At 41.0% G+C, this 12,622-nt stretch overlaps 1 protein-coding gene across 1 annotated transcript in view; it reads left to right on the top strand.

Moving 5' to 3' along the window:
• The window catches only part of LOC104965479 (gamma-tubulin complex component 3 homolog), a 7,006-nt gene extending 109 nt beyond the window's left edge, over window positions 1-6,897 (top strand). Inside the window, exons 2-12 of the mRNA XM_010794432.1 lie at window positions 492-600; window positions 1,241-1,430; window positions 1,507-1,642; window positions 1,733-1,801; window positions 1,891-2,026; window positions 2,118-2,206; window positions 3,471-3,602; window positions 3,773-3,913; window positions 4,004-4,120; window positions 4,774-4,868; window positions 5,033-6,897. Coding sequence (XP_010792734.1) covers window positions 492-600; window positions 1,241-1,430; window positions 1,507-1,642; window positions 1,733-1,801; window positions 1,891-2,026; window positions 2,118-2,206; window positions 3,471-3,602; window positions 3,773-3,913; window positions 4,004-4,120; window positions 4,774-4,868; window positions 5,033-5,099 — 1,281 coding nt within the window. The 3' untranslated portion in view covers window positions 5,100-6,897. The remainder of the gene's footprint in view (window positions 1-491; window positions 601-1,240; window positions 1,431-1,506; window positions 1,643-1,732; window positions 1,802-1,890; window positions 2,027-2,117; window positions 2,207-3,470; window positions 3,603-3,772; window positions 3,914-4,003; window positions 4,121-4,773; window positions 4,869-5,032) is intronic.
• The last annotated feature ends 5,725 nt before the right edge of the window (window positions 6,898-12,622 follow it).

The raw sequence follows: 12,622 nt of genomic DNA, 5'->3' as shown, positions 1-12,622 counted from the left end.
TATCAGTACTCGTTAGCTTACTGCTACAATTAGACACTGCGCCCACTCTGTTGCCAGATTTGAGAGAAATAAGCAACCAGGTCTATGAAAACAAGCCCCAAAGAAGCAACACATACATGATGTTCTGTCATTTGAAACCAAAACTAAGGCCTCAGGATGACTTTAAGACTTGAACATGGTCATTTTTGTTCTGTAACATTGAATACAAAATGTTTTTAAAGTATCTATAAAAAAATAAAAAAATCCCGATCCCCGATTTTTTTCTCCCGATTCCGATCTTTTGAAAATCACGTGATCGGCTCCGATCCCCGATCACGTGATCGGATCGGGACATCTCTAGTGCACATTTTTACATTTGGACTCAAACTGTTGCGTGCTAATTAGTCAAACATCAACAAACATTTTTTAATCCTTCACAACACTTGTTGCTACACACATCCAGGTAAGACGGTTTACTTGAGGCATGTTCACTTATTCTCTTCTCCCTCTAGGTCCTGCTAATTGGTAAATCCATCAACTTCCTGCATCAGGTCTGTCAAGACCGAACACCGCTCGGCAAAATCACGCCGGCGTCGAACTCTGCAGACACACCCAGAGATAGTAAGAGTCTCCGTGTCTCTCTTATGTCCTCTCACACTTTCCGGTAAACAATTTCAGAGCATGTCTTTCTCTGTTACTGTTTCTGTGCACGTTTATTGCACATAAATAAAGGTTAATGCTGACTTTCCTTGGAAGTCTTTATTGTTGACGACATCACCGACCAATAAGAAGCCTCTCCTGTATTCCCTCCTCATCGTATTGATATGGTTGTATTGACGTAGGCGAGTGGACGGGCAGTAATCGATGCTCTTACCGCTCGCTGGCCTTGTCCTCCTCTGCATTGACTATATAGAGGAAAAAAGGTATACTTAGCTATTGATCCAGTCTGCAGGACTTCTCCTGACCTGTTTGATCTAAAGCTCTTACTGTATGTGATGAAGGACATCAGGTTCTCCTCTGCATCATCGTCCAGCAGCAGCAGACCAGGAAACCAGACTGCAGGAATTAGACACGTATTACTCATTGGGAGAAAAGAAAAAGTTGTTATTGGTCTTGTGAAATATGTTTGATTAACTGGCAGCACTAAAGTGACCTAATAATCAGTCTGTCCCTAACAAAATAAGGATTTAAGATAAGATAGTAAAAATAGCAATTCAATATCTCGTTAATGAATTACTTTGTCATCTCTGTCTCCTCGTAGCTGCGGAGCTGCTGTCAGACCTTGAAGGGGCGTTTCAGGAGAAGATCGACGCCGCCTATTTCGACACCAGCAAATACCTGCTGGACGTTCTGAACCGAAACTACCTGCTGCTGGAGCACCTGCAGGCCATGAGGAGATACCTGCTGCTGGGCCAGGGAGACTTCATCAGACACCTGATGGACCTGCTCAAGTGAGGAACACACACTTTGAATCTTTGCATTTGATTTATTAGACAGAATATGTATCCTAATTATTTTAAATCCTAGACCGGAGTTAGTGCGTCCCGCCACCACTTTGTACCAACACAACCTGACGGGGATCTTAGAGACGGCAGTCAGAGCCACCAACGCTCAGTATGACAACGCAGAGATCCTCAAGAGGCTGGATGTACGCCTGCTGGAGGTAATGTGTGTGTGAGAGAGAGTGTGTGTGTTGCAGGTCTGACCTAAGCATCCCCTGTTCTTTTGACAAATGTCTTTTTGTTGCCTCTAGGTGTCTCCAGGTGATACCGGCTGGGATGTTTTCAGTCTTGACTACCACGTTGATGGACCCATTGCTACGGTATGACAAAACTCACACATTCAATCTCCTGATCTCTATGTATTACTGCTGTCATCACATATTCGAATATATAAATGTGTGTGTTTCAGGTGTTTACAAGGGAGTGTATGGGCCACTACCTGCGTGTGTTTAATTTCCTGTGGAGGGCAAAGAGGATGGAGTACACACTGACGGACATCTGGAAGGGACAGATGTGTAACGCCAAGCTGCTCAAAACCATGCCAGGTACTAAAATAACATTTTTTTTCTTAAGCACGTGTTATTTTGATATTGATGTGCTTGTTTTGTTCCTTCCCTTGTGCTTTTCACCCTGCAGAGTTGTCCGGTGTGCTGCATCAGTGCCACATCCTGGCCTCCGAGATGGTCCACTTCATCCACCAAATGCAGTACTACATCACCTTTGAGGTCAGACCATTAGCAGCGCCGTTACCATCACAGGCTGTAAAACACCAGTAAAGAAAGAAGTAATTACTGCAGGAGAGATTTCTGCTGAGTCTGTTGAATGCTGCGGGACTCAGGATCAAATGTAGCCTCCAGGTTAGGCTGCTGGTTCAAACCCAGAAGAAAAAAACTCACTTTGAAGTCAGATTAAAGAGGATGTTTTAGATGGGTCTGCAGCAGAGTTCCCGTTAGAATATTTTTTCGCCGGTCAACATGTCCGTTAAAGTTTAAATCTTCCGGACACAATTTGAAAAGTGCCGGTCAAAGGTCTTCTTTGTTATTTATTGAGCTTTAAAACAAATTGATATGATTCGATATTAAACAAACTAATTATAGTAGATTAACTACATTATTCAAAAGTGAACAGTAATTTACAATAACACGGGAATAATAAACGGAGCGCTCTCTCTCTCTCCTGACAGCCCGTGAGTAGCAGCTCGCGGATCAGTAATGAGTGACCCGATAGTAAAACTAAACATATCTATAACTAGTTACGGTAGTTTGAGAGGTAATTAAAATAGCTACGTGTGATATTCTAACCTGAAGTGTGTGTTTTGTTCCGCTCACCGCTGCATGTGATCATGCAGAGCTGCGTGTCGACTCGTCAGCAGCAGCTGATCTCTCTCTCCCGTCAGATTAGACTTTACTCGCGTTTATGTCCATATCGATCAGATCCAGCTAGTTCTAGCTAATGATATGACTACCTGCTTATTAAAAGACACTTAAACAATAAGCGTCGCTATGCAACTGGGTGAGGCCGCAAAGTATAGCGCAGCATTATGCATTTGTTTACATGCCCACCGGAACCCCGAGGCATTACCAACAGATCAACGCACAATCAACCCATACAGGACATCTCTTTCTCCACATTAAGTGTTAGACATTAGAATTGACTATCAGTTTCTGTCACACACTCTTTTGTCTGTCACATACTGTAAGCGGCGCAAGTTGCGCAACTGATGTGGTATTGCGCTAAGGGGAAATATATTTTGACCGGACCCTTTGACCGGAGAGATTTAGATTTGACGGTCTTCAGCATATTTTACCGGTCGTAGTCCGGTAATTACCGGCTAACAGGAACTCTGGTCTGCAGATTTGAAAGCTGGCTGATTTAAGTGTAGGTTTATCTACTCAGACATCAGATAGAATAAATATAAGAATACTATTTTAACTGGATAGCAAGGCGCCGAGATCACTGATTGAGTTATGTCTTGATTTTTAATACAAGGTGCTGGAGTGCTCCTGGGACGAGCTGTGGAACAGAGTGCAGCAGGCGCAGGATCTCGACCACATCATCGCCGCCCACGACCTGTTCCTCGACAGAGTCATCTCAAGATGCCTGCTAGACAACAGCAGCAGGGTAACACACACACACACACACACACACACACACACACACACACACACACACACACACACACACACACACACACACACACACACACACACACACACACACACCAGATTGAATCATTCTGCCTGCTCTTTTCCACACACCTCCTTTAACTCTGTTTCGGTGTGTCCTTGCAGAATCTTCTGAACCAGCTGAGGGCCATATTCGACCAGATCATCGAGTTTCAGAGCGCCCAGGACTCGCTGTACCGCTCGGCTCTGGAGGAGCTCACCCTGCGGCTGCAGTTTGAGGAGAGGAAGCAGCAGAAGGAGAGCGAGGTAAGGCGATACAGATGAGTTGGATACAGGGAGAAAAAGGGATGGTGGTTGTATGATGGCTTCTAAATGAGCGATACTCTCCTGATTCAGGGTCAGTGGGGAGTGACGGCTGAACAGGAAGCGGAGGAGAAGAAGAGGATTCAGGAGTTCCAGGAAACCATACCAAAGATGCGCTCCCAGCTCCGCATCCTCACACACTTCTACCAGGTACCAGCCTCAGTGACTTCTAGGAGCATTTAGAGCATCCTTATTATTATCATCAGAGGCTGTTGCAGCTCCAGATTTATGGAACGACTTGCCCCTCCAGGTTAGACTTGCTCCAACTCTGCTTGTTTTTAAATCTCGTTTGAAAACCCATTTCTTTTCCCTGGCATTTACAGACCAGGTGACACTTGTGCTTTTACATTTGGGTTTTTATCTTACTAGTGTTTTGTATTGTTTGTACATCATGTAGGAGTTCCTCAGTCTGTGGCTTCTGATCTGGTTTCATTGTCTCGTGTTTTACATTTCAATCAATCAATCAATCAATCAACAACTTTATTAATACACAGGCAGGAACATACAGGAAGAAAACACAGATACACCCGGGAGCACAGATGTGGATAATTCCAATTTACACTATAAATAGTTCATAGCATCACATTAATAAATAAATAATCAAGTTAAAAGCCTTTTCAAGAATTTTGAATTTGTTTCATGTCCTGTCTGTTTTTTATGTATTTATGCTATGTTTTTATACAGTTGTTGATGTACAGCACTTTGTTCAACTCTGTTGTTTTTAAATGTGCTATAGAAATAAAGTGGATTGGATTATCTCATTTTAATATATATTATTTGATCCACTCCTTTCCCCTCTCCAGAACATCGTGCAGCAGTTCCTGGTGTTGCTGATGACCAGCACGGATGAGAGTCTGCGTTTCCTCAGCTTCAGACTGGACTTCAATGAGCACTACAAGTAAGGAAACTAAAACACCTTTAAGGACACAGAAATAATCCTAGAGAGCTGTTTATAAAATATATCAGATCTCTGTGTATTATAGGGTTCCTTCAGGAGAGATTATATTGTGTTCTGATCCCTTTACTGTATATACTCAAAATGTTTTTTTATGTCACCTACAGGGCCAGGGAGCCGAGGCTGCGAGCATCACTGGGAACCAACAGGGGGCGACGGCAGTCAAATATCTGACGTGAAGACGATGACAATGACAAGCGAGGCTCCCACTGATTGGAGTAGGACATCACAGCGAGGGGCCGCACAGCAGACTTCTGTTTCGAGATGATGTCATGCCTTGGAGGAGTGAACAAGCAGGTCGCCAAGTGATGACATCACAGCAGACAGCTCCAGTGAAGTCAGCTGTGTGGGACCCCAGAAGATTTAAGTCCAGTAAATCAAACTTTTAAAATAAGCGCCGTAAAACAGACTGAAATCCAGCTGGACATGGGGTCAGACTGAACTCACACAGGCATGCCTTAATATGAACGAGGGAAAAAAAACTATTTTCTCAGCGTTGGTTGCCAAAACTAGTCCCATCACACGTAATGTATGTACATAGAGTTTATGCAAAAATGTAAATGTGTGTGTATATTTGCATCTCGACACCGTCACCTGTGGCTTTGCATCTTTTCACTAGGGTTCAACCGATATGGGTGTGATGTTGACATTTTTGCAGTTTAGTATTTGTAACAGATATTACAATTATTAAAGTAGAGCATTTTTTTTGTACAATTTTTGTGTTTCTGCTGCAGATGTGCTGGAAACACTGACACTGTGCAGTCTTCGGATTATTGAATATTTATGTTCAGTATCGGCACGATATCGGTCTAACCCTAGTTCTTCAATCTCGCCTCCTTACAATTCAGGGTTTTTGAGTGTGTTCGGTCAGCTGATCACAATCACACAGAGGATTTTGTACTTCACACTCTGGCTCATTCAGCCCCTTTGTTTCAGACTTTGTTTACACCTTATCTGACATTAGTTGTTGATTTCAATAGAAGCGTTACTGTTTGACATTACATGTGTGAGGCATAGGAAAGAAAAAAGCCTCTTATGAGTTCAGATTGAAGTTTGGTTTCCCTGCTTTGTTTACAGTTTGTGCTTTTATGTCTGTATGAGAGATGAAGCAACAACCACAACAACCTCACTCTACTCATTTCATACACAGGAGCTACACATGTTCAGATGTTTCTTTAAGAGAAATGTATTTTTTCATTTATTTAACAATGAATGGTTTTAAATGTTGAATTGGGCAGTTTGTTTTCTGAAGTCCGACATAAAGAAGGATGTGTGGTTTGTAGTGTTAATAAATAAGGTTTGCTCTGCGCATATTGAGAAGAAGCTGCTGATGGGCGGATTCGGTTCAGTGTGGTAGCAACGTTGCGGTTCATCACCTCCCCACTTCATAATCATTAATAACTATCTGCTGGTATCAAAAGTCGAATGCTTTTTGCTTTAAAAAAGGGCCAACGTGTTTGTTTGGATTGAAAAGTCAACAGTATTTTAATCACTAAAGTATTACAATCATTTTCATGTGAACAGCATCGATCTCGCCGTATAGGAGCTCTGATCCGAGGTCAGCAAGGACATGTTTCTAAAAGCAAAACAGGAAATCTAAAAGACTTCAAACATGCATTTTTAGAGGATGTAGTTGTATAGGCTTGAAATACACTTAACTTCAAACCCTAAATTATTAGGTTTTCACTCTGACGTCCAACTTTAATTTCAGTCACAAAGTGTTTCCTGGGAAGATATTTACTCCTGCAAAGCAATCTTTATTTAATGTTGTCTCTAAGTTGTACTGCCAATGAAACAAACTGGTGCTGCACATGGTCACCGCTCTCTGACAATTCATTCTTCATTGTGTGAAAAATATGAATTGGGTAAGCGCTCCTGTCCTGTGTGTCTCTGTCTGTCTTCTACATCCTATAGCACATAATGTATAGAATATAGGGAATCAAACCATCCCGCTTCTTCTTTAATAAAATGTTTTTTATGACTGTGTGTTCTGGTGTGATGCTGTGCTGATCTGGCTCTTTAGCTGTAGTTTACTGCCATCTAGAGGCAGGACATCAAAGATTAATTGTATGTAAAGTTTCCAGATTATAGGATTATTCAATTGTTTTGATTGACATGATTATCATTTGTAGGTAACACAATATAACCTGCACCAAGTTTGATCTACTCGTGGTCTTCCTCCTCTCTTCAGAGCTTTAAATGATCCTTTAAAAGTCAAATAACTTCCATTTATTCATTTTTAATTGAATAGTTTTAAAGTAATTTAAACTCCTGAAACGTTGTATTACAAGTTGAAGGACTTTGATCAATACTACATTTCCCATAATGCAACTCAATAACTTACATTTGTTGTAGGGTTTGCTTTGGATGGACGAAACGCAATTAAAAGTAATTGCATTAAAGTTAGATAGAAGCTCATTTGCATCTGTAGTCCCCGGGCGTTCAGATAGGAAACAAACAACAACAAATACACTTCATAAAACAACAAATTAGCTGTTTCTGTTGACTGATTGGATTGTGTCTAGAGACAAAATACAAACTACCTTTAGGGCATAATAAGAAGCTATTGGAAGGGAAACTATTGGGTTTGTGAAAGTTGTTTCATCCTATATTTGTTATTTGACTGCCTGCTTTGTAAACAAGTCGCATCTCTATGCATTTTATTCTTGAACAAATCTTATCTCAAAGCTCCACTTACTGTCGTTTTGAGGCTTTCAAACACATCTTGAAGTTTGCTACTGCCAATGGAGCATGCTCTGTCATGACCTTAGTGAGGGTTAAAGTAATGAAAGTTAATAATCTGTATAATATACAGTGAGGTGTGTTCTGTTGTTAGACATTAATACAGTGGGTGTTAGAATGAACTATGTACACTAGAGGGAGTAACAGCTTTTCTTTTTTACCCCCCATTCACACACACTTAATCATCCTGGCTCGACATCCTTTCGTGTGGAGATGCTGCAATCAAAAAGCTGTTTATTACACAATGTTCTACCGTTTCTCTGTCTTATATACTCACATTAGGTTGTTCTGTGCAGCCTGTGTAATTCAGACGGTGTCCTGCATGAAAGGGAGGCTCTGGTTCACTTCCTGGTGGATGTTGGAGGGAGATGTTCACAGTGCGGAGGCAGGAGGTGTGAAAGTCCTGTCACAGCATCAGCATGGCCTCCTTCTCCTGCAGAAATGTGTTCTGTCCAACTTCATTTCTGTCTCGGCTCTTTCCCAGATTCCCCCGTTGATTGTGCATTCTGTGCATGTGTGCCAGTAAATACTTGTTTATTCGAGAGAGCCATCTCTTCAGGCCAATATACAACAACCCTCTCGTCTTTGTGGATAACACTTGGAGAAAATTGTCAATTTGGAAAGCCGACAGTTCTGATTGCTCAGCCGGAACAGACAGACTTCAGGGATCTTCCATTTTCCCTTTTCTTCCATCTCCTTCTCCTTCTCTTCCTTTCTTTCTTTCTGTCTTTTGTGATGTATCTGTTGAGGTGTTTATCTATCACATCAACATGGTATTCTGACATTTTCCCAGTATTCCCTATACCCCTTATGTAATTTACTCCCAACGGAAATAGCTTTTCTCGGCACTCAAAACTTCCTCAACAAACTGACCTGGTAAAGAAAATACTTTACATAATAATTGATATAAACTGTGACTTTTCTCAATGTGTTTAAAGTAATCAGTGAGTGACTCTGTTAAAGTGAGTGAACCAAAGTTATGTTTAATTTCTAGGCCCTAGCTATTCATGATTTATTTCAAATGTGTGTTTTCTCTTCATGCGTTTTGAACCCTCAACAGAGAAACAGCTGCCCTCACTCACGCACACACACACACACACACACACACACACACACACACACACACACACACACACACACACACACACACACACACACACACACACACACACACACACACACACACACACAGCCTGGGGCCTCCAGGTCACACAGAGTTGACTTCCAATAGCTACCACTGCGATTATACTTTGGGTATTCCTTCTGGATTCTGGGGTATTTTAGCATTACTGTTGGCGTTTGCATTCTACAATAATAACCTTTTGCTATTTGAATGCTTATTTTATATTACAGTACATATTGCTGTACATTTCCACAGCAGCAGGTTTAATTCTTCGCTGTTTGACCCGCTGATACAAAGCAACAACTGTCATATCCCATCATGCATCAGCCATACCTCTAACACATGAATTGGAGCTGAAGAATAGTCCGCCAGCCGTTCTGTCCTCTCACCGGTCCCCATTATATTCTCGGTGAATGTCATTAGAGAAAAGGTTGGTTCGTTTTCCTGGGACTCCATCCTCCTTTACACGACCTTCTAACACTGTGTTAAGGTGACATAGATAACGAAATGTGTGTGTGTGTGTGTGTGTGTGTGTGTGTGTGTGTGTGTGTGTGTGTGTGTGTGTGTGTGTGTGTGTGCGTGTATTGTGAACCCAGACAGCTGACATTTAATGGCATTTCTGGCAGCAGGTGTGTTTTAGAGAATCTTATCAAAAGGATTATTTTTTGTTATTTATTTTCCTCCCTCTCTGTTCACACAGTGCCTTTTTATACATTGTTTTAAACAATGCTGCAACAACACGTAACACAACTTTACATGTCTGCTCCTTGTAGGCAGCACATTTGAAAATAAAAAACGTGCATTGTTGTCCGGAACCTCCGTCTCCTTTGTTCACAGTTTGCTCAGAAAAAGAGTTTGCAAGAGTCTTGAGGATAGATGTGCGGCATTAATTGGATATTTGCATTCATGGGATTTTAATTAGGCTAATTAGGCCAGAAGAACGTAGTCTTGCAGTTTGGCCCAGAAACTGAACAAGGTGTAAAAAAAATTACTCTCATCTAACTCAAAACTTTAAAAAATCTCCCCGGTTTGATCTGACCAACTGTGAAGCTTTATGTTGCTATTTTGGTGATGATACGGTAAGGGCTGCTCGATTATGGCAAAAATCATAATCTCGATTATTTGGGTCAATAATTGATATCACGATTATTAAAAACGATTATTCATTTACTTTGAAAACATCAATTTATTGGAGAAAAAAAATGTGTATGTTTGCTTGTAACAGTATGTTTTTAACAGTTGATTACCCTGAACTTTAAGTATAATTCAACTGAAAAACCAATAAAAAAAAATAATTAAAAAAAAATAATAATCGTTTTATTTCGATTACGTTGTTTTCGTAATCGTTGCAAGCCATAATCGTAATTGCGATTAAAATACGATTAATTGAGCAGCCCTATATGGTGATTGGTTTTCCAAAAATTCAACTAGAAATAACAATAAACATGTTACTGATATACTTATCTAAAAAACGTAATTCTTTTGGATTTCATTTCCTGCTTTAAATTTAGCTAGAAAATCAAAGCATGTACTATAAACTTGAAAATGAACATTCCTCCTGTATTTTGTAAAACAGATATTTTATTTTATCCATCTTGTGATTGTTCATTGATTGGAAAGCAACTATGTGGCAAATCATGTCATGTGCTTGTAGACCCCTGTGACTAATAGGAATAAAGTATATCACGGGACAACAAGAGACAAAATGTGAAAGGTTGACTCTTAAAGAAAGTATGTAAACAAAAAGGAGGCACTCACGAAGAGGTCAGGTCTGAAAGAACTCGCTTGAAACCCTCGGGCAGGTGATCTCTCTGCAGCTGATTTCTTAATGTTGCAGCGTTGTTATTTCTCTCTGCTCCGCTCCTCTGCATAACCCGACTCCTCCGCACATCTTGACAGCTTTGCTCCATAGCTGAATATTTTTGAATTGTTAGACACCCGTACCATCTGCTGGCACTTCTTTGAGGCGCTCAGCTGTCTCAGACACTTTCTCTGTCACCTGTTTGTGAAAACTTTGCCTGGTTCCTTCTGCAGTCACACAACATTTTTTTGTTTTAAACTACATAGGTGAGTGTATAGAGGCATGGCTGTTGTTTAATGACCTACAAACATACTGTACTGTAGTGACCATCCAGAGACACACATGTAACACAGTTTACAGGATTTTTGAAAGTAGAAAAAAAGCTATTCATGTATTATTGAACATTTCAAAAGTGTACAATTGCCAAAATCCAGACTCCTTACATGACGACAGATACTCTCAATTATCAGCAGCTGTTTCTCTCCCCACTCTAAGTCACACTACCTTTTACAAGGAGCACAGGATGACATTTTCTCTGCCATCGCTCTCATAGCTGCCCTTTTCCTGCCTGCGGTTCATCAACCTGCTGCATGGGCTCATCTGGGAATGACGCAGTTCCTCTGTGTAAATATTCCGGAGTAAAGTGCACGAGACAAATGGTCTTCTGAACTCTCCAGGTGTAATACCTTCAAAAAGGTCATGAAGACGGCCGGGGGGGGGAGGTGGACGTTTTTGCTATTTTTTTTATACACATTGAGCCTCAGAATGTCTCTATGTGCAAACTCCGCTGCACAATACGTGTGTTAAACTCAAGACAAGCCAAACAAAGCCTGTTGGAAAAGTGCTTGTTGAGATTTCAGAGAGCATTAAGCCTGTGTGATTTCAGTTATTGAGTGAGACGCCTCAGCATCACAAGCTGTGGCCGCGTTGAAGATATTTATTCGGCTTCAGACGGTGAAATGGATTGATGGACACATTAGAGGACGGATAAAGAATAGTTTATTAGCACACTTGTATTCAGACGCATGCACAAGAGTCTCGCCGTCAGTCATGAGGCCTGATGGGAGAAGCTGTCTGCAGGCAGGAAATGCCACCGACTCCTCTATTGACTGACAGCAAAAAATAGAGAGCTGGATCGACAGGGGTGTGTGCGTGTGTGTGTGTGTGTGTGTGTGTGTGTGTGTGTGTGTGTGTGTGTGTGTGTGTGTGTGTGTGTGTGTGTGTGTGTGTGTGTTGTTAATGTTTGATGAAAGTGCTGCAGCTCTATCATATTTTTAGGTAATGAAAACGAAACATTATGTCATCATCATTTGTCTTTTCTAGTACGAAATACATATCTGCACATGTAATGCTGTTCAACACACAGTGGATAATGAGGGCAATGTTTGTATATATTATTCTGCAGAGCTATTAGAAGAAGGCAAAGCAAATACAAAAAACAAATATATATAACACACGACGACCATTAGGAAAGGGAAAACCCCATAAAGCATAATAAGGCCCCTTTAAATGGGTCAATGTCACATTATATATTTGCAGGAAACATAGCAATGAAAACATAGGACTTCAAAAAAAGACACACAACACAGTAAAACAAAAATATACAATAATGACAAACTGAAACACTCATTGTCAACCATTAAGCCCCTGTCACACTGTCCCGAAATTGACACCCGATGGACACACGATTAAGGAAATGTTCAAATTCGGCTCTGATCGTAACAACATCGGGCCATTCGTGAGGGCATCTTAAGCCATCGTATGACCGACCGCCGGTGGAGTTTCTCAGGCTCCGGCAGCAACTTCGGGAGCGGTGGCCAAATCGTTGGCATGTCAAAGATGGCTTAAGATGCCCTCACGAATGTTCCGATGTTGATACGATCAGAGCCGAATTTGAACATTTCCTTTATCGTGTGTCCATCTGGTTGTTTTCTTGCACAACAAAATCATGTAAACATATTATGTAAATAACCCAATTTGTGTTCTGTGAAACTAAAAAGGATATAATATATTATTTTGAAGGCCAGGAAG

This window comes from Notothenia coriiceps, unplaced genomic scaffold (assembly GCF_000735185.1).
Source record: "Notothenia coriiceps isolate Sejong01 unplaced genomic scaffold, NC01 NC01_scaffold00037244, whole genome shotgun sequence".
Lineage (NCBI taxonomy): Eukaryota > Metazoa > Chordata > Actinopteri > Perciformes > Nototheniidae > Notothenia > Notothenia coriiceps.
The sequence above is the reverse complement of the archived record's forward strand: the minus strand, read 5'-3'. Positions and strand labels throughout refer to the sequence as shown.